Source organism: Lucilia cuprina, chromosome 6, assembly GCF_022045245.1.
Source record: "Lucilia cuprina isolate Lc7/37 chromosome 6, ASM2204524v1, whole genome shotgun sequence".
Lineage (NCBI taxonomy): Eukaryota > Metazoa > Arthropoda > Insecta > Diptera > Calliphoridae > Lucilia > Lucilia cuprina.
Window position 1 is genome coordinate 56,192,458 of NC_060954.1, and position 22,818 is coordinate 56,215,275.

Here is a 22,818-nt window from a genome sequence, read left to right on the forward strand (position 1 = left end):
CTGAACTAGAACTGAACTAGAACTGAATTAGAACTGAACTAGTACTGAACTAGAACTGAACTAGAACTGAACTAGAACTGAACTAGAACTGAACTAGAACTGAACTAGTACTGAACTAGAACTGAATTAGAACTGAACTAGCACTGAACTAGAACTGAACTAGTACTGAACTAGAACTGAATTAGAACTGAACTAGCACTGAACTAGAACTGAACTAGTACTGAACTAGAACTGAACTAGAACTGAACTAGAAGTAGAACTTGAACTGAACTAGAGCTGAACTAGAACTGAACTAGAACTGAACTAGTACTGAACTAGAACTGAATTAGAACTGAACTAGCACTGAACTAGAACTGAACTAGTACTGAACTAGAACTGAACTAGAACTGAACTAGAAGTAGAACTTGAACTGAACTAGAACTGAACTAGAACTGAACTAGAACTGAACTAGAACAGAACTAAAACTGAACTTAACTCTTAAACCGGTACTAAATCTTGATTAGTATTGTTTCTAAAAACTTCATAGCGATAACTGTCATTCACTTTGAAGGATATTTCATCATTCAAAACACATTTCTGTAATCTTGTCAATTATGCTTAAATCTTTTTTTTTTATTTCAAAGCACTTGTATTTAAGCCTTAAAAGTAAGCAACTAGTTTGTTAATTAAATTATCTAAGTGAAAAAAACAACAACTAAACCATAATATTATTCAAATTTAATTAGTTATGTATATAAACACTAGATTATATTTCAAAATCCAAGCAGTCTACTTGACTCTATGCCTTATATAGTATATTCATATAAAGAATAGATTATTTTATATAATATATATATTGTAATATTGAAAACAAAAATTATAGAAAAAAATATCATTAAATTTCCTTCACAATGTAATTTTTTGTATCATATTGTTTGTATTCAGTCTGTCTTTATCAATGTAAGCTTTTTTTTCTTCTTTTTTGTTTTATATTTTAATCATATAATTTTTTTTTTTGTATTTTTTTTCGCCTTAATCATAATTATTACTACGTTGTTTTGTAGTTGTTGTTATTATTTTATTGAGGGTATTGTGTTATAAATTATACAATTTAATTAATTATTAACTTCCTTAATGTTGCAAAAAAAGAAGAAAAACTGAAAATGTTATAAAACAAAGCCATTTCCAAAGAAAAATAAACAATTATCAATTAATTGTTGTTGTCAGCACTATCATAGTCATATTTCAATAAAAAAGCCCTGATTTTTCTAAAGAATAAATTCACAGATTAATAAGATTTATGTTCACAAAAGGGGCCCGATATTTTTTGGTTTCAAACAAAAACTTGAAGCTGTTTAATAGTCTCTAGACTTGTCCGTAGTCTTGTTTAAAGACTGATCTAAAATTTTGTGTCAGTAGAGTCGAGAGACGCTACTGAGTTGACTGATCTCTAGTCTCTCGACTGCAGATAGAATTTTGATTGATCCATACTCTCCCAACTATAAACAGATTTCAAATCTCTATACTATAAACTGATCTATAGTCTCTCAACTATAAACTAATCAATAATCTCTTCACTACAGACAGTTCTATAGACTGATCTATAGACTCTCGACTATAGATTGATCTATAGAACTGATCTATAGAATCTCCATAATAGACCGATCTAATATAGAGACAATCAGTCAATAGTCTTTCGACTAATAACTACTCTATTGTCATCCAATTGTAATCGTTTCAGTAGACTATTAACTATCAATGCTCTCCCGACTATAGAATCCTCTATAGACACAAGACTGCAGATTGACCTCTAGACTCTTGGACATAGACAGTTCTATAAACTTACGACTACACACAGAACATAAGTCTCTATTTAACTTCACTTTTTCAAAAATTTCTCAGTCAGTGATCTAACAAGTCTATGATGATCTTCTTTGACTTTTTTAATAATATACTAGAGAAAAACGAAGAACACCTGGTCTCTACAACTAATGATAAAACCAAAATATTCCCCAGATTACTGCAACAATCTTATTTGCATGCATTTATATTATCATATCTTTTCATAAATTGTCAACACCCAGCAGGGTGTCTTTAAGTACTATTTCTTACTTTAAACCAACTGAAAATAAAACCTTCTTTTCTTACTTTCATTTCAGGTAAATATAAAAAAAAATTTCATCTCAGCATGTCTGTCTGTCTGTCTTACTTTTACTTACAACTATTTTCGTTCTTCAAAAGGTAAGTTAGTACGTGTATGCACCTTTTATTTATTTAAATGTCTGTTTAATTTTACAACAATTTACCCTTATGAACATATTACTACCACCCCTATTGAAAACATCCTGTGTTATAACCTAAATGTTAAGTTTTATTTAGAAATTTTTGTTATTTTGACACATTAAGATCCCTGTTGATGATCAGCAAATATTTTAGTTTAGCGCGCTTGTTTTAATGTTTAGGTCATTTAAAAGAATGTAAACATTTTTGAAGTGTTTAGTCTAGTACCTGTTTTTCTGTAATTTCCTTTTGGCTTAAGCTGTACAGTGGTGTTTAACTAATTAGAATTTGAATGAGGATTTGATTTTTTTTTTTCGGAGAAAGACAATGTCTATAGTCTGTGCTATTGATTGTTATATAGAGAGCATTCTATAGTAGAGACTGTTTTATAGTAAAGACCATAAAGTGATCTATAATAGGGACTATTGGCTGTTCTATAATAGAGACCATAAACTGATCTATAGTCGAGACTATAAACTGATCTAAAGTCGAGACTATAGATTGATCTATAGTCGAGACGATATACTGATCTGTAGTCGATACGATACTGATCTATAATCGAGACTATAGAATGATCTATAATCGATACTATAGACTGATCTATAAACGAGACTATAAACTGATTTATAGACGAGACTATAAACTGGTCAATAGACGAGACTATAGACTGATCAATACTCGAGACTATAGACTGATCTATAGTCGAGACTATAGAATGATCTATATTCGAGACTATAGACTGATCTATTTTCGAGACTATAGATCTATAGTCGAGACTATAGACTAATCTATAATCGAGACTACAGACTATTCCATAGTCTTGACAATAGACTATTCTATAGTCTTGACAATAGAGGATTCTATAGTCTTGACTATAGACAATTCTAGTCTTGACTATAGACGATTCTATAGTCTTGACTATAGACAATTCTATAGTCTTGACTATAGACAATTCTATAGTCTTGACTATAGACAATTCTATAGTCTTAACTATAGACTATTCTATAGTCTTGACAACAGACTATTCTATAGTCTTGACAACAGACTATTCTATAGTCTTGACAACAGACTATTCTATAGTCTTGACAACAGACTATTATATAGTCTTGACAACAGACTATTCTATAGTCTTGACAACAGACTATTCTATAGTCTTGACTATAGACTATTCTATAGTCTTGACTGTAACCAATTCTATTGTCTTGACTATAGACTATTCTATAGTCTTGACTGTAACCAATTCTATAGTCTTGACTATAGACTATTCAATAAACTTGACTATAGACTATTCTATAGTCTTGACTATAGACTATTCTATAGTCTTGACAGAAGACTATTCTATAGTCTTGACTATAGACTATTCTATAGTCTTGACTATAGACTATTCTATAGTCTTGACAGAAGACTATTCTATAGTCTTGACTATAGACTATTCTATAGTCATGACTATAGACTATTCTATAGTCTTGACTATTGACTATTCTATAGTCTTGACTATAGACTATTCTATAGTCTTGACTATAGACTATTCTATAGTGTTGACTATAGACTATTCTATAGTCTTGACTATAGACTATTCTATAGTCTTGACTGAAGACTATTCTATAGTCTTGACTGAAGACTATTCTATAGTCTTGACTATAGACTATTCTATAGTCTTGACTATAGACTATTCTATAGTCTTGACTATAGACTATTCTATAGTCTTGACTATAGACTATTCTATAGTCTTGACTATAGAATATTCTATAGTCTTGACTATAGACTATTCTATAGTCTTGACTGTAGACTATTCTATAGTCTTGACTATAGACTATTCTATAGTCTTGACTATAGACTATTCTATAGTCTTGACTATAGACTATTCTATAGTCTTGACTATAGACTATTCTTCTATAGTCTTGACTATGAAATATTCATTTTATAGTCTTAGTATAGATTCTGCGATAGTATTGAGTCTTGACTATAGGTTCTTCTGTAGTTTTGCTTATAGGCTATTCTTTAGCCTAGACTGTAGGCAATTCTTTCTATAGTCTTGACTAACGATTCTGTTATTGTACTAAGACTATAGACCCCTATATAGTTTCTTGACTTTTGTCCTATTATAAATAGGTATTTTTCTATTAAATTAAACTTTTTCTAATTAATAAAACTAATTCAGTTCGACACAGTTTTTTTGCAAAATATTCCCAAGAATTTATTGCTGCAGCCCTATTTGGTGTGTGGTGGCATTACAAATTCTAGTGAAACAATATTTGTACCTTTTTAAACGCTAAATAGACTTTGGTTCACATAACGACTAGAGTATGTATTTTCCTTTTTTTTTGCTATCATTAGTAACAGTGAGCAGTTTAGTTTGTTTGTTGTTTGTTAAATGATAACATGTGAAAATTATAGATTAATCATGTTGTTGTTTTCTATTTACCTTCTGATACGAAATTTCCCACCGAACACCATTTTTAATTGATGTACGGTATCCACAATAGAGTAATCCAACTTGACAGAGAAAATTAACAACAACTATAACAACAAAAACACGCGTATAAAAACTCACACACTTATTACAACTTTTGCTCTCAGTGCTTTTTTTTTTGGTTGTTGGTAGCTGTTGATAGTTGTTGCTTGTTGCAGTTTAATTTTTCACTTAGTAATAACAACAATTGTTGTTGTTGTTGTGTTTTTTTGCTAAGATAGTACTATTTGCTTGAAAAACAACAAACATTAAGAAAAAAAAACTAGTTTTGAAACCGTTTAAAGAAATCAACAACAATTTCACTTTAATCTTAAAGAAAACATAACGAACATTGCTCTTTTGTTTGGGGTTTTGTTGTTATAAAGATGCTGTTGCTGCTGTTTCTTGGCTTAAAATGCAATTTATGTTGTCAACTTATGTATTTTTGTTGTTGTTATTATTGTTATTTATAATGATTTTGTGTGATTTTTCTTTAAAAATTTCCGCGTTTTTTTGTTTTGTTACTCTTTGTTTTTAAATTATTTTTTTATTGCTTTTGTTATTGTTGATGCTGTAAATTTAAAACAACAAACCGGGTTTGACCTAATTATTGTTTAAACTATTAGGTATTATTAATATAATTAAAGACATTTAATTGCTAATAAAATTTTTATTTGTAATTATTTTGTTTTTTTTGTTAATTGACAACTCTGGGTTTTTTTGTCATTTAATTTCAACTTAACACGCAAAATTGTTTAATCCACTTTAAAAGGTTTTATTTAAATTTGGTTTTTTTTTTTTATTTTGCTGTTGTTGCTAAGGTTTCTTTTTTTAAATTGCAATAAAACACAAATTTCACAATTGTTTTAAAAGCAAAATTAACACTTTTTTTGTGTAAAATTTTAAAGAAAGTTTAATTTTATTTTTACAAAAATTTTCTTTTATTTTGACATTTTTTTAGGAAAATTATTTTCTTTTTTTTTTTTTTTTCAAAAAACTACTTTTTTTACTTTCTGTTTTGTAAATTTTCTTTTTTGTTATTAAAAATAAATAAATTTAAAAAAATTTTTATAATCCACAAAGCCAAAGTATAATGAAATTTTTTGTTGTTGTTTTCTTTTTCTTTTCAAATTGTTAACACTGCGCTTCTATTTGCATCAAGCGTCTTAACCGTTCGTTAGTTATTACTCGTATGAAAACCAGTTGTTCGTCAAAGAAATCCATATGCCCCGTATATGTTGGCTGTGGGACTTTGGCATATGTTTGTGTTGTTGTTGTTGCTATTGTTTTATAGTATGTGTAGTGGTAGTTTTTGTGTGTTTTGAAAATATTATAAACATTTGTTTTTGTTTTTGTTTCTTTTTTTATTGTTTACATTAAGTAAATATGAATAGCGTTGCCACTTAGACATTTTTTTTCTTACACAAATTATGTCAAAAAAACTACCAAAACATTTCAAAAACAAATGATCAAATGTATACTTGGCTTTTGCTTGAAATGAGATTGAAAGAGACCATCACATAATGTGGTACTATGGGTCGCCAGTTAACCACAGAACTTTGTCCTGGCTGGTCAGTTGTTTGAGTTTGCTTTGGGATTCACTTAGTGGCTGTGGTTTAAAGCCAAATTTGCGGGAAGACTAAGTGGCGTTTCAAAGACTTTGCACGTTGAAATCTGCATATATTTATGGTACTATGGGTGGTTAGTTAACCACAGAACTTTGTCTTTTTTGGTCAGTTGGTTAAGGATACTTTGGGATCCACTTAGTGCCTGTGGTTTAAAAGTTAATGTTCACAACTTAAATAGCTCAAGTACTTGAGCAAAATCCATAGATACTGGTCCGGAAATTCCATGAGTAAAGAAGCACAATGGGGTGGTGTTGAGTCGTTATGGAAGCTTACCAAGGGGGTTAAAAAGACCATCTTAATATAGGCCAACACGCAGGTGATCACATAAAGAACCGCTCCTAGTTTCTAAGCGTCTACATACAACGCAAGGATGGGGATCAATAACATATTGGATTTGAGCTGATAATGCAAAGATTAAAAATGCGTTGGTGTTGTTGGTGTACCATGGAATACATGTATCTGATGGATCATGATATGGATTCTGAGTTGTATAAAAGTGGAAACGGTGGAATAAAAGATGGTGTGGTGGTTGAAGTGGCGAAGGAGGTGGTTGAGACGTTTGCGGTGAAGTTGTTTATACCTTATTCTTTAATTAATCGCCGATTTTCCTTAATAGTTAAGTTGGTTGAAGTTTACTCTAAACACGCTCAGCTTATCACAGTCCGACTAATTAAATATAGAACCCATATATAAATCTGCCAACCAATAAACTATCAACAAGTCTTTTCAGGGATTTAAAACCACCAATTTTTGTTCAAGTCGATCAAAGTGGCAACGCTGAATATGACTCCAAAACTGCTACAAATTGAGAGCGAGAGAGTGAAATTTTTCAACAAGATTCTCTTTTTTCTCTTATAATTTAAATTAAAGATACTTTCTTTGTTTCAACTTCAACAAAAATTGTTTTTTGGTAATAAAAGTGTCAATGTATGCGTTAGTTACCTACCTAGTATAAGATTTTAGTATTATTTTAAGAAATTGTCTTGGCTAGTTGTTATCTTTTGAAGGTTGTTGTCTTAACTAAAAGAAGGTTGGCAAAGCCAAAAATAACATGATAAAGATAAAATGTATCTTTTTTAGGCCTAAAAGTAGGCAATAGTATTTTATAGTTTTGTTTAGGGTTTTTGGTGAATAATCAAATTTTGGATTTTTAAAGAATTTAAATTTTAAATTATTTTTTAAAATAATTTTTATTAATATTTGCAAATATTAATAAAATTTGAAAATTTGTGCTGAAGTGTCAAAAATTTGCTTCATTAAAAATTTTTTTTATAAAGTTTAAAATTTTGCACCATTTTCAAATAGTAATAGAATCTACTACTATTTTCAATTAACTCAAAAAGGTATAAATTTTATTTAAAAATGCAAACATTTTGCTTCAATACATTAGATAATAAAATTTTATGTAAATTTTATAAAATTCAGTTTATATGTCATGGATTTTTTTCTTAAAATATCAAGTTTTGCTAATTTTGAAATAGTACTATTTCTACTACTATTTTCAAATATCACAAAATTGCTTGAAATTCTTTTAAAGAGGTCAAAATTTTGCTTCTATACACTAGAGATTTGCATAAAATAAAAAATTTTAAATTTTATTTTAAAATACCAAGTTTTGTTTAATTTAAAAAAGTAGTATTTCTACTGCTATTTTTAAATATCTCAAAATTGCCAAAAAATTATATTGAATTAGCAAAAATTTGCTTGAATAAACAAGATTTGCTTTAAACAAACGATTTTTGAAGAAATAAAAAAAGTAGTAGAAATACTACTATATTCAAATATCACAAAATTGACTAGATTTCTTTAAAAATGTCAAAAATTTGTTTAAATACGGTTGATTTGCATAAAATTAAATATTTTTCGAATAAATAAAAAGAGTAGTATTTCGGCTACTATTTGCAAATATTAAAATTTTTAGTAAATTTCATATAATTTAATTAAAATATCATAAATATTCTATTAAAATATCAAATTTGGCTTAATTTGAAAAAAGTAGTAAAACTACTACTATTTTTAAATACCACAAAATTGTATAAATTTATCTTTAAAATTGCCTAAATAAACAAGATTTGCATAAAATAAAAGATTTTTGAAGCAATAAAAAAGTAGTATATCTACTACTATTTTCAAATATCACAAAATTGAGTAGATTTTTTTAAAAATGTTAAAAAATCTGCTTGAATATAGTTGATTTGCATAAAATAAAATATTTTTGAAAGAAATAAAAAGAGTAGTATTTCTACTACTATTTGCAAATATTAAAATTTTCAGTAAATTTATAATAATTTGGTTAATTTATTACAAATTAACTTTGAAAATATAAATTTTTGGTTAATTTAAAAAAAGTAGTAGAATTATTACTATTTGTAAAATTCTCCATTTACAGTAAATTTGTATAGAAACCTAACTTTTTATGCTAAAAACTATGTTTAAAGCACTTTTTTGAAAAAAAAACTACTTTTTTGAAAAGGTAGTATTTAATACTATTTGCAAATATTAAAATTTTCAGTAAATTTATTATAATTTTGTTAATTTATCACGAATTAACTTTAAAAATATAAATTTTTGATTAATTTAAAAAAAGTAGTAAAAATACTACTATTTGCAAATTTCTTCATTTACAGTAAATTTGTGTAGAAATCTAACTTTTTATGCTAAAAACTAAGTTTAAAGCAATTTTTTTTTTCAAAAAAACTACTTTTTTGAAAAAAGTAGTATTTTACTACTATTTTTAAAAACAATTATTTAGAATTTATTTTTGCAATTTGTTTAAAAAACAAGATTACTCCTCTTAAAATAAACGTTAAGCTGTTGCTGTTTTTATTTCTAAAACCATTTAAAGTTGTTGTTTTTCTAATTTCCCAGCGGGTCATATGGTTGTTGCACTTAATAACAACATTTGAGAAAATTCTTGAGATCATTTGAAATAGTTTGAGAAATATATGGATTTTATTTAAATACTACTAAACTCTTATTAAGAAAAATTTCACACCTTTTTTTCAACAACAACAACAACAAAAAACTAAATCTTTTGGTGCTAAATGGTCGATAACAAGACTAGCATTTGCAACAAAGTCTTGTGTGTGTGTTTTTTTTCTTTTTTGAAATGCAATACAAACGCATGCTGGTGTTAAGTGTTATTGTATAGAAGACGAAAAAAATAAGTTTCTAAAAGTACAATTAAGTTTAAATAATAGTTTATTGTAGTCACAACTAAATAACTATTTATTAACAACTTCTAACTACCACTTAGATTACAATTGTGATTGTGATAAATAAAAACCAAACGAATGAAACTTTGAACTCTGACTTAAACTTAAAGTGTTGCTTAAACATTTGCAAAAAATTTGAACAAACTAAGAATTTTTTTGCGCAAAAATGTAACCGTAACAAAATTAATAGATTTTAAATGAGTCTACAAATGACATTGAGTTTTTTGAGCTGTTGTTATAATAGTGTTTTTTATTTTCTTAAAAATAACTGTTTTAAGTTGTTTATATCTTAATAATAAAGTGCAAGACCAGACCCTATACATATACAATTACCGCCGATAATTTGTATAATTTGTGTAACTGACAGTTTTAAACATTACTTTGACGTTTGTATTATTTGCAAGTTATTTTAGAGTTTTAGTTTTTTTGGTTGTAGTTTGGCCCCTTTTGTTAAAATATCGAGTTTAAGTTGTTGATCTTTTCAAAAAAACTCCAAAAAAAGTAATTTGCGAGACATGCCAAACTGCAGGAATGAATTATATCAGCAACAACTACAGCAGCAGGCTTAACTAAAATGTAATGAAATACTTTGAAAATTTATTTTTTAAAAAATTTAACTAAACAATAGTTTTTTTTTTATAAAAAAACAATGGTCAATTGATATTATAGTTTTATTTTCAAAAAACTTTATTTCATTGCATTTTTTTTTGTTACTTTGTTTGCTTTTGTTTATCAAAATGATTTATTCGTTTAAACGCCAAAAAGAGGTTAAACACTTTTTGTGGGTGTGTTTTTGTCATTTCAATTTGGAAAAACTTTAAGTTTTTTTCCTCTAAAGGACCATTTTAATTTTAGGCTTGGTTTCTTTTTTTTTCTTCAATTTCAAAAGATTTTCTTTATAAAATTTTCTTTTGTAAAATAATTGTTAGTTTTGCTTTAAAATTGCGAGTGAAAAAAACCAAACTCCACTTAACCTAATTAGGAATTAGAAAATGTCGTTAATAAATTTATATTTTTTCTTCATTTTAAATAGATTTAAAATTGAAAAAAAATCTATGTTGTGTACATAAATATTAATTTTTGAGATATATAGTTACAGTTGTGGGGAAAAATTTAGTTGAAAAAAAAACTTCACTAAAAGATAAGTAAAATTGTGGAACACAGGCTAATTTATTGACTATACAATAGGCTAGACAATAGATTAGTCTATAGACTAGTCCATAGATAAGTCTTTAGACCTGTCTATAGATTAGTCCTTAGACTAGTCCATAGATTAGTCCATAAATTAGTCTATAGACTAGTCTTTAGACTAGACAATAGATTAGTCTTTAGACAAGACAATAGATTAGTCCATAGAATAGTCTATAGATTACTCTATACACTATTCCATAGATTAGTCTATAGACTAGTCCATAGATTAGTCAATAGACTAGTCCATAGATTATTCTATAGACTAGTCTATAGACTAGTCCATAGATTAGTCTATACACTAGTCCATAGATTAGTCTATAGACTAGACCATAGATTATTCTATAGACTAGTCCATAGATTAGTCTATAGACTAGTCCATAGATTAGTCTATAGAATAGTCAATAGATAAGTCTATAGACTAGTCCATAGATTAGTCTATAGACTAATCCATAGATTAGTCTATAGACTGGTCCATAGATTAGTCTTTAGACTAGACAATAGATTAGTCTTTAGACTAGACAATAGATTAGTCTTTAGACTAGACAATAGATTTGTCTATAGACTAGTCAATAGATAAGTCTATAGACTAATCCATAGATTAGTCTATAGACTAGTCCATAGATTAGTCTTTAAACTAGATAATAGTGCCCAGACTAGTTCCCAGATTAGTCCACAGACTAATCCACAGACAAATCCACAGAATAGTCCACCGACTAGTTCACAGATTAGTCCCCAGACTAGTTCCCAGATTAGTCCATAGACTACTCCACAGACTAGTTCACAGACTAGTCCAAAGACGAGATCACAGACTAGTCCACAGACTAGTTCCCAGATTAGTCCACAGCCTAGTTCACAGACTAGTCCACAGACGAGACCACCGACTAGTCCACAGACTAGTTCACAGATTAGTCCCCAGACTAGTTCACAGATTAGTCCCCAGACTAGTCCACAGACTAGTTCCCAGACTAGTCCACAGACTAGTCTGCAGACTAGTCCCCAGACTAGTCCACATACTAGTACACAGACTAGTCCACAGACTAGTACACAGACTAGTCCACAGACTAGTCACCAGACTAGTCTTTTCAAGACTAGTTCCATAGATAACAGACTAGTTAAAACTCTTCTATGATCTTTAAAGATAGTGCTAAAATTTTGAACTTTTCTCAAAAGTTTGCAGAAAATTTATAGCCATTTTGTTAGGCAATGTGATTTTTTTCAAAGCCATTAAGATTTTGTTTAGTTTGACTTTGTTATAGAAACCTCTTAGGATACAAACATTCAAAAAAAAAATATATATAAAAACCCATTCGAGTGTAAACAATTAGAAGTGGCAACACTTTGACCCACGTGCATGAGCTTAGCGATCAGGTATAAATGGCTAAAAGTTGCTCAACACACATACACATACTAACACATTCTAGTAAGTAGAAGCAACCCCAAGGTAGATAGGCCCCGACAGCGAGACAAAAAGACAGACAGACAGACGGACGGACGGATTTAACGTCAACTACGAAACGATGAAATAGCGACACAAAACAAACGGCACACGCCTGATGTGGTGCAAGTAACTAACTGCTGTTTGTTAAAAGCCTGTTGCCTGCTGTCTATTGACGTTTGCTGCTTAAACTTATAGACATTTTAGCTTTGACTTGGCCTGCCTAAACACGCTCAACATACAATCTTGGCCAATATATCTTGTTTGTTAAAAGCTTATATATATACAATACATTGCATACATACAGCTCTAAATATTTCACCCAATTCACCCATTTGATACAATAAATTGAAATTTGGCAAGGAAACAGGCAAAAAAAAAACATATTTATTTGGTTTCTTCGTCTATTGGCAGGCAATCAGGCAGATTAACCATTTGGTGGCACAATTCGTTTAATCGAGTGAAGTCTTTTAATGCGACAAGTCTTGTGTTTAATTTAATTTTCTAACAATTTTTCTTTTAGTTTCATAAAACAAAATTATAGTTTATTGTTAGTTTTGCAAAATATATGTATTGAGTTGGTGACGTTGTTGCTATTGGTGGTTTTGTGTGTTTTGATTTAAGAAGCGATTTTGTTGTTGTTGCTTTCTTAAGCTGAAAGTGTAGACGAGAGTACTACGAGTGAGTGAGTGAGTTTAAGTATAGAAGTTGCATCATAAATCGTGCCACAAAGGTCGTTTGCGGGTGTCACTTTTGCAATTTTCTTATATTACATGCAAAAAGTTATAGAAATAGTGAAAAAAACAAAAATGATCATGTTTGTTAAAGTTTTTTTGTTTTTAGATTTTGGAAAAACAGTCACTTCTCTTTTGTGTGATACGACGACAATGAAGGCAATAAAAAAGTTTAGAAAAACGTGGCTGTTGTTGTTTTTTTTGTTAAGTGTTTATGGCCATTACTAATTTTGAAAGTTTTTGGAAAAAATATACATTTGACAAAAATTAAAATGAAATAAATGAATTCCTTTCATTAAGTTTGTAAAATGAGGTCAAATGTTTTCTTAAATTTGGTATTATAGAGACTATATGATCCAATCCAAGGAAATTTTTAGATTTCTTTCATTAATAAAGAATATTTAGTTTGATATTTAACAGCTTCAGTCCACCTGATGGTTAATTGGGAGTCCGATAATTGCGTTTTGATCCCGAACGATGCTTAAGTGTCTGATTGATAACGTGATCTAGACTTGTATACGTCATACTGGGTAGATATAGCTTAGAAATGATTTTGTTCTTTTTCAGTAATTGTGTTACTAGCTGATAGTTAATTGGGAATCCGAGATTTCAGTTTTGATCCCGAACGATGCGTCTTTCGTTATTTCGAATTCAAAAACGATTTTTAAGTAAATTTGGTTCAATACATTTGTGATATCGATGTAAAGAAGCTAATTAAAAGCATGATATTAGAGGAAGGTTTCCTAGTTCAGATCTAGTTAAGTTCTAGTTCACTTCTAGTTAAGTTCTAGTTCACTTCTAGTTAAGTTCTAGTTCACTTCTAGTTTAGTTCTAGTTCAGTTCTAGTTTAGTTCTAGTTCAGTTCTAGTTCAGTTCTAGTTCAGTTCAAGTTCAGTTCTAGTTCAGTTCTAGTTCAGTTCTAGTTCAGTTCTAGTTCAGTTCTGGTTAAGTTCTAGTTCAGTTCTAGTTCAGTTCTAGTTCAGTTCTAGTTCAGTTTTAGTTCAGTTCTAGTTCAGTTCTAGTTCAGTTCTAGTTCAGTTCTAGTTCAGTTCTAGTTCAGTTCTAGTTCAGTTCTAGTTAAGTTTTAGTTCAGTTCTAGTTCAGTTCTAGTTCAATTCTAGTTCAGTTCTAGTTCAGTTCTAGTTCAGTTCTAGTTCAGTTCTAGTTCAGTTCTAGTTCAGTTCTAGTTCAGTTCTAGTTCAGTTCTAGTTCAGTTCTAGTTCAGTTCTAGTTCAGTTCTAGTTCAGTTCTAGTTCAGTTCTAGTTCAGTTCTAGTTCAGTTCTAGTTCAGTTCTAGTTCAGTTCTAGTTCAGTTCTAGTTCAGTTCTAGTTCAGTTCTAGTTCAGTTCTAGTTCAGTTCTAGTTCAGTTCTAGTTCAGTTCTAGTTCAGTTCTAGTTCAGTTCTACTTCAGTTCTAGTTCAGTTCTAGTTCAGTTCTAGTTCAGTTCTAGTTCAGTTCTAGTTCAGTTCTAGTTCAGTTCTAGTTCAGTTCTAGTTCAGTTCTAGTTCAGTTCTAGTTCAGTTCTAGTTCAGTTCTAGTTCAGTTCTAGTTCAGTTCTAGTTCAGTTCTAGTTCAGTTCTAGTTCAGTTCTAGTTCTAGTTCAGTTCTAGTTCTAGTTCAGTTTTAGTTCTAGTTCAGTTCTAGTTCTAGTTCAGTTCTAGTTCAGTTCTAGTTTAGTTCTAGTTCAGTTCTAGTTCAGTTCTAGTTCAGTTCTAGTTCAGTTCTAGTTCAGTTCTAGTTCAGTTCTAGTTCAGTTCTAGTTCAGTTCTAGTTCAGTTCTAGTTCAGTTCTATTTCAGTTCTAGTTCAGTTCTAGTTCAGTTCTAGTTCAGTTCTAGTTCAGTTCTAGTTCAGTTCTAGTTCAGTTCTAGTTCAGTTCTAGTTCAGTTCTAGTTCAGTTGTAGTTCTAGTTCAGTTCTAGTTCAGTTGTAGTTCTAGTTCAGTTCTAGTTCAGTTCTAGTTTAGTCCTAGTTCCGTTCTAGTTCAGCTATTACGATGCATTAAGTCCTCTAGAAAATTCTAAGAAAAAACGTATTTTAAATGATCTCCTGGGGAAGCCACATGGTTGAATTTATCTTCTTCCTTACATATTTAGAAAACACCAAAAGTGGTCCTCAGTTGCCCCAGTGACCTAACCGTAAGTTGAGCTCCAATCATTTGTCTTTATTACAGTGATCACGTCCGGACACCTCTCCCCTCTTTTTTAATCGATAGTAGTGTAGGACGGTGTTTAATCAAAACGAGCTAAGGGCTCTCAATCATTAGAATGTTAGCGAAATGATGAGGAATCCTTTCAATAACCCTTTGCCAATATGGTGTTGGCAGCGGTGTGGAGTGGGCTGAATTGATCTTTCAACTATGCACTACTATTCGAAATACAAATGGGGTTGCCAAAGAATACTTGTGAAATGATAATGAATTTCTAGAAGGACCGTTTGCTAATATGATGTTGCATGCGGAGTTCAGTGGCCTGAATTGGTCATTCAACTATGTATCACTATTAGAAATTTGAAGGGCGTAGTCTCTATCTTATATTTCGACAACTCGAGCAAATTGTTCTGAAGCTTATGATGTCATATTGGTAGTCGATGTCATACTACATTGGGTTGCTAAAGAATTCTTGCGAAATGATGAGTAATTTCTTCAATAACCCTTTGCCAATATGGTGTTGGCATCGGTGCTGTATTGGTGTTAATTGATCAGCTCTGCTTTTGATTGCCAAACAGGGAATGTGATTCGATAACGAACCTTAATAAAAAAAATTACGGGTTAGCTTTTGAGCCGAAAGAAGTCGGCGTCGGCGCAGCTTGCAAAATATTTCCAGCGGTCAGCCGCCGCCGATTTGAGCCGTTTCAGTTTGTATCTTTGCTATGGAGTTTTGCTATAAAATGACCTTTAAATTTAAACTTCCAAGTGGAAGGTGTCCCACAAAAAACACCGAAATTGATCATTAACAAGTGGCTTAAGGCTTTTGCTATAAAATTATCTTTAAACTCCCAAGTTGTCGGTGTTCCACAAAAGTTGTTTATTTTCTCAATTCCCCTAATCGAAACAAATTAATTAAAAGGAAAAGTATAATCCTAAAAGAGTTCAAACCACAATTCTCTCTCCTCTATTGCAACTGACATGTCACATGTCAAAATTAATTAGATTATAATATTAAAACATTACTTTTAATTGCCAATTCAAGTCGAATAAAAAACAACTACTGGAATCAACAAAAAAAAGTTAAAAAAAATAAATAAGATCAATTAAGTGGGAGTGGACTATAGTGGCTATACATCAACATTGACAGTAAATGACAATATGACAAAACGACAGCAAGCCTTAAAGTCAAACGAGGCTGGTTGCCAACCTGGCTTTACAAACCACAACTGCCAAACTACAAAAATTTTTACAAATTTTCTAACTCTTTGCTTCTGATGAAATAGCAAAGTATTAGATTACACAATAGAAAAAAAACTAATGACTCTATTACAAAAAATACAAAATATTCATAAACAATATAAATTAAATTACCAAACAATTAATTAAATGTAAAATTTAATTAAGCACCTACCTTGATTTCTGATTAGTTGTATTGGAGTTGACGTTACTGCTGCTGTTGCTGCTGCTGCATATGTTTTGCTGTTGCTGCATTATTGTTGGCTGCGCAACATTTGGCATTCTTGGCATTAGTGGTGGTGGTGGAGGTGTTGAAGATTGTAAATTTTGCGAATGCAAAGGAGAACTAAGACCGTTTGGTGAGTGTCTTATAGAGTGATTACTAATCATGCTGACATTTTCCTGTATGGCTGGTATAGTTGAACCAGCTGTGCTAGCCAAATTATGAGGTCTTTTCCGTGTGGAAGATGATATTATGGTGGCTCTGGTTAATTCCGTTTGTAGTTTAGTATTGCTCAGTTGATTGAGAGAGGCGGCCGAAGGTCTAGTAACTTGTAATAATTCAATACTGGCTGGTTTTCGAGGTATCAATGGTGGTGGCCCTTTAGGAGAAACATTTACACTATCATTTGAGGGTGATCGAGTAAAGTAATTGGTTTTTCTTAATGAAGCGCCGGCAAAGCTATTACGTCTATTGGGTGAAGGAGGTTTGGGTGCCAAATCCAGACTGTTATCTATAATAGGTTGACGTTGTAATATTTCAGGTGGTGGTGGCGGTAAAGGTTCATCGGGTATGTTGGTTTCCGATTCCAGGCCTGGGGGTGGTGGTGGCAATTCTGGTGAGGGCACTCTTAAGTTGGGATTTTTGGGTGGTCTTTCCGGTACCCAGTTATCTTGTAATGATGATGGTGGTGGCGGCATTAAGGGCAAACCAGTTTGATAAGCTTGTGGTGATTGTTGTTGATAAGGCGATGGTTGATGATGATGGTGGTGATAGCTGTTGCTCATTAAACCCAAGTGTTGATGTGGTGGTGCTGGTGGCACATTTTGATGCTGATGAGGATGTAACTGTTGATGTGTTAAAGCTGCGGCCTGTTGCAATAATACCTTATCTCTGATGGCAGCATATTCGGCTGCCGATGATGTTCTACGTGGTGGCATGGAAGATCTTCCTCTAGGTGGTGGCGGTGGTGGAGGCATGCCACAATCATTAAAAGAGAATTTCTCTGAGTTGGAAATATTTTTAATGGATTGCGATTGCAATTTCTCTTGAGGCGGTGGTGGAGCCGAAATAAACTGATCTCTTAACTCTGCATAATCAGAAGCTGAGGAGGATCTTCTTAATATATTGGGCATCATAGAACGTGATCTGGGTGGCGGTGGTGGTGGTGCCGGTGAAGGTGGCTTATTAGTTATATTGCGTACACTATAGGTATTTTTATCCTCCGATAAAGGTCTTTGACCACTGGTGGTATTATAATTGCTGGGCAGAGAATTTCTTAGCAGAACTGTTTGTACTCCCTCATTGCTGGGATTTTGCAAGGAACTAGGTCTCTGGTTAGTTTGTTGATACGATTTGGGAGAAAGATTATCCAAAGAATGAGCATGATTTTGATGCTGTTGTTGTTGCTGCTGCTGTTGTTGTTGTCTCTCAAAGTAGGATTGTACAGCATTCTTTTGGAAAGCTTTTAAAGCAGGATTTGGCACACGATGTGTTTTATTGGGATCCAAATAGGTATATTTTTGAGGTTGTTGCTGATCGTTGTTAGATCTTTCAAAATCATTTATTAAGGCAGCTACCGATTGCCAACTAGGTTGCGGATAATTGGGTGAACCCAATTTAGGTTGATGTAAATTACTATGACTTCCCGCTATGGAAGGACTTGAGGCCGAGGAGGAGGAAGTAGACGAAGAAGTAGATGATGATGTTGTTTTCGACGATGTCGTTGTTTGTTGCGTTTGAGATTTCGGAGGCTTTTTCAAACCTGTACTATACTGAGGCTTTGGATGATGAACAAAATGCGAGGTATTGCTTTGCAACGGTTCGGTATAGGTGCTTACCGGAAACAGACGATGATTGTTACGATATGGATGTTTGATATCAGACAAAGAATCCATTGAAGCCGACACCGATTTATGTCCCACCATGCCCAAGGAACTGCTTTGACGGGGTAAACCATGAGATCGTTGAGATATGTTGTTTTGTGATTGTGACTCAACGAGTTGGTTGGAGCCCTTATCTTTACAGCCATTTAGATTTGTTGTAGGTTTCGGTGCTGGCACCGGTGGTGGATGTGGCGAAATGGTAACCACTGCCTCACTATTGGAAATTGTTACCAATATATTGGATTTTTGAGCTAATACATCACAATTGGAGAGTGTTGTCTGTGAAGAAGTTTTCTCTGTCACAGATTTTGTTAACTCGGGCGATGTGTTGTGATGATTGTGATGATGACGATAGAGGGTATGAGAGGTTTGATGTATGGGCGGATAACTAGGACTATGCCTATGGCTGGGTTGCAAAGTATTACAAAGGCTAGAAGTAGATGTATTTGCTTGAAGACTGGATGGACTGTGTTGAGGTGAGTTTTGCGAAGTTGTTAAACGTGTAAGCTGCTGTTGTGAGTTTTGATCTTCTGCTGCATATAAAACACTTTCACTTTGATGACGTTTAGGTGTCATAACTCGTGAACTGTGTACAATTAATTGAGCCGTGGATTCTAGGGAAAAGGAAACATTTTATAAACTAACAAATTTTGTTTGAATATAACTGTCGAACTTACCTGATTCGGAAATAGCCGAAAATCCAGTAGCATGACTGACTTCGGAAACATCACTCATAGAACCCAACCATTTAAGAGTCTCTGTTGAAGAGGTACTCTCAGAGCTATTATTGTGTTGTTGTTGTTGCTGTATTTGCTGTTGCTTTTGTTGCTGTTGCAATTGCGTGCAACCGCCTAACTCACTTAAATCTCGACCGCTTGAAAGCAATGATGTAGGTGATGCTGCCACTGATGTTGAAGCCAACGAAGACAAATCATTTTGTGACCAGTGATGCGAAGATGATGATGATGTCTGGCGTGATAGCAATTCACTTTCTTGACGTAATCTATAAAGAAGAGAAGAGGAAAACAATAATAGATTAACATGACATGTTTTGAAAAATGAAAGCGGAACTCTTAATTTTATTATTTTACTCTTTTAATATTGTATTATTATTATTGTGTGTGTCGGTCTTTTTGTCTCACCCAACTATTGTTAAGGAGTCTCAAGTTTAAACTGCACTTAAACGCTAACTCCTCGCTTAAAACAAACACACATACCTTCAGTTTAGTTCAGTTGTTGTTACTCTTTTCAAATTGAATTAAAGTTTTTTTGTTGTTTTATTGTTTATTTTAATTTTAGCCAGCGGCGGCAACAGCACTTACTTCTACTTCTAACGGCTCCAACAGGCCAAAGTGTTTGTTTTGTTTCTTTAAGACTTGGAATATGAACAATAATTTAAGTGCTTTTTCTTTTTCGTTGATGAAGGTCAACTCTATCAAAATATGTTTACTGTACGTTCGTTCGTTCATTTGTTTGCTCGTTCAAGTATTTACGTTTTTGATGAAGTTTCAGGGCATTTTGTATCATTAAATATATATGCTCTTGCCCAGTCGTATATAGAATTCTATTAAGAATTTTTAATGAGATTTGTTTTATTATTGTTGAATATTATTACGGTTATTAATAACTCTAGTAAATAAGGGTTTGATTATGTTGCAAATGTTGGAAACAAAAAATTAATTGGCTAAAACAATTGACTTTGTGCTTGAGTGATTGTTAAAAGTGATCTTGTAATGTAATTTATAACTGGGCGGGTGTAAGTTGAATGTGATTAATTAGTTGCGAATGTGGGGGTGGGGTCAAAGACAATTGTTTCTATTGCAATATTGTTGCAGTTAAATTGCAATTTTAGATTTTCAATATTAAAACTTAGGGTTTAAAAATTTTCCTAAAAGTTTATTTTAAAAAAAAAGCTTTTAAGAAAGCTTTTTACACAACAACAAAAAGAGCTTTATGCGGTTTATATGTTAAAAAGTTTTTTAAAGCACGTGTTTTTTAAAAAAGCTTTTCACAAGTTTTTTTGCAAAATCTTTTCTTAAGCTTTTGTTGTATTGAAAGGCTTTAACAAAGCTTTTTAGATAAACGCTCTTATGTTAAAATATTTTCTTAAGCTTTTTTGTAAAAAGCGTTTCAAAAGCTTTATTAACGTTTTTATGTAAAAGCTTTTATTTTCCAATAACAAAAACAGCTTTATGCAGTGTTTTTCGTAAAAGCTCTTTATTTAAAAAGCTTTTCATAAGTTGTAAACACTTTTATATAAAGAGCTTTTCTTAAGCTTTTGTTGTACATAAAGACTTTAACAAAGCTTTTTACAAAAAAGCTTTCATAAGTCTTTGCAAACACTTTTATATAAAGAGTTTTTCTGAAGCTGTTGTTGTACATTAAGACTTTAACAAAGATTTTTAGATAAATGCTCTTCTTTTAAAATATTTTTTATGCTTTTTTGTGAAAAGCTTTTCTAAAGTGTTTATGTTTTAAAAAGTTTTTTAAAGCCTGTATTTTTGTAAAAGCTGTCTATTCAAAAATCTTTTTGCAAAAACGCGTTTGTTGTACATAAAGTCTTTAACAAAGTTTTTTAGATAAAAGCTCTTATGTTAAAAAATTTTATTAAGCTTTTTTGTGAAAAGCTTTTTTAAGTATTTATGTTTTAAAAAAGTTTTTTATAAAAGCTCTGTATTCAAAAATCTATTTGTAAAAACTTTTATATAAAAACTTTTTCTGAAGCTTTTTGCTTTACATAAAGCTTTGTTAAAGCTTTTTGGATAAATGCTCTAATGCATTAAGCATTTAAAAAAAACTTTTCGAAAGTGTTATGTAAAAAGCTTTTGTAAAGTTTTTATGTAAAACGTTTTCTTTAAGCATTTATGTTTAAAGCTTCTCTTTAAAAGTTTTTTTAAACATTTTTGTAAAAACTTTTCTTAAAGCTTTAATGTAAAAAGCTTTTCTTAACGTGTTTTTGGTTTAATTTTTTGCAAAAGCATAACCAAACTTTTGTGTTTAAAGGTTTTTATATATAAAGCTTTTCATAAGTCTTAATGTAAAAAGCTTTTCTAAAGCTTTGCCTAAGCTTGTAGTTAAAGGCATTTTTGTATATATAAACGTTTTAACAAAGCTTTTAAGATAAAAGCTTTAGCTTTTTTAAAGATCTTTGTGAAAAGCTTTTTTAATGTTTTTATATCAAACTTTTTTTTTAACTTTTGCGCTTAAAGCTTATATTTCCCAATAAAAATCTTTTCTTAAGTTTTTACTTAAAAAGTCTTTTAAAAACTTTTTGGTAAAAATGTTTTTTTTTTAACTTAAAAAAACTCTTTCTCAAGCTTCTGGTAAAAAGATTTTCTTATACTTCTATTTATTTAAATATACTTGTAAATGTTTTTTTTCAAACTTTTGCGTTAAAAGCTAATGGCGAGAAACGTTTTTTTGAATACTTGTGTAAAATACGGTTTAAATTTTAAAGCTTTAGGGTTTTTTTGTTGTAAACAGTTTTATGAAAACCTTAAAAACTGAAAATCCATGTTAAGCTTTATGAAAGTATTTAAAGCTTTTTGTATACAAATAGTGTCAGTTATGTTGATTGAAACAGTATTCCAAGCTTTTTCAAGTTGCTAGCTTTTTTGTATACTTTTGAAATCCCTTAAAAGTGAAAAACTTTATTAAGCTGTTTCAAGAATTTAAAGATTTTTCTATAAAAATTATTTTTATAGATTTCGTGTCAAAAGCTTTTTTATATTTTTTCTAAAAAGCTTTGTACATTTTTAAAAGACAATCAGTTTGTGTAAAAACTAAAATTTTGTACCTAAAGCTTTTTTAAGTTTTTCTAATAAGTTTTTTATATAAAAAGTTTCTTGAAAACTTTTAAATGTAAAGCTCTAATATTAAGAATACCAAATTCCAGACTTTTGTAGTTTTTTGATGATGTTTTAGTTGTATTAGACTTTGTATTACAATCCTGCTAAACTCCTTGTTTAGTAGGAAGGTTTTTCCACCACTTATGTAGTCAATCTTGTAGCAATTGTATTAGGAATTGTAAATACAAAAAGAAAGACAGAAAAAAACGAAATGAAACTAGTTTTGCGCATTCTTAAGCAACATTTAACTAGTTAGTGCTCGTCGAGCAACAGTAGTATTGTAAACATTATAAAAATAATATAAAGTGGCAATGTCGGTGACATTCATAACTGATTTCATGTTTTGCCATAAATATATGAACTCGTACAATTCCATGCTGAACAACACCACCAGCTACTTATTACCACAACAGCAGCAGCAGCAACAGCAATTGCAACCAACATTATGTTACTAGTTACTACCAATTGCAACTGCTAACTAGATATAGCAACTGGTACTTGATGGTTGCATATTTTAACCATTCCATTTATGTTTGTTTTTATTTTATTATTGTTGTTTTATTTTT

General features: G+C 30.9%; 1 protein-coding gene and 1 long non-coding RNA gene across 3 annotated transcripts in view; one reads left to right on the forward strand and one right to left on the reverse strand.

Moving 5' to 3' along the window:
• LOC124420848 overlaps window positions 1-2,166 on the forward strand; it is a 45,426-nt gene extending 43,260 nt beyond the window's left edge. The window contains exon 3 of the long non-coding RNA XR_006941404.1: window positions 2,139-2,166. This is a non-coding gene — a long non-coding RNA (uncharacterized LOC124420848). The remainder of the gene's footprint in view (window positions 1-2,138) is intronic.
• Window positions 1-22,818, reverse strand: part of LOC111681967 (protein Shroom) — a 120,545-nt gene that overhangs the window by 39,748 nt on the left and 57,979 nt on the right. Inside the window, exons 4-5 of one of the 2 annotated variants that reach the window (XM_046955190.1) lie at window positions 19,082-19,407; window positions 16,474-19,018 (exon numbers count right to left, since the gene is read on the reverse strand). In XM_046955190.1, coding sequence (XP_046811146.1) covers window positions 16,474-19,018; window positions 19,082-19,407 — 2,871 coding nt within the window. Of the gene's footprint in view, window positions 1-4,684; window positions 5,253-16,473; window positions 19,019-19,081; window positions 19,408-22,818 lie in introns of those variants that run through there. The other variant, XM_023443875.2, reaches the window with a different exon arrangement.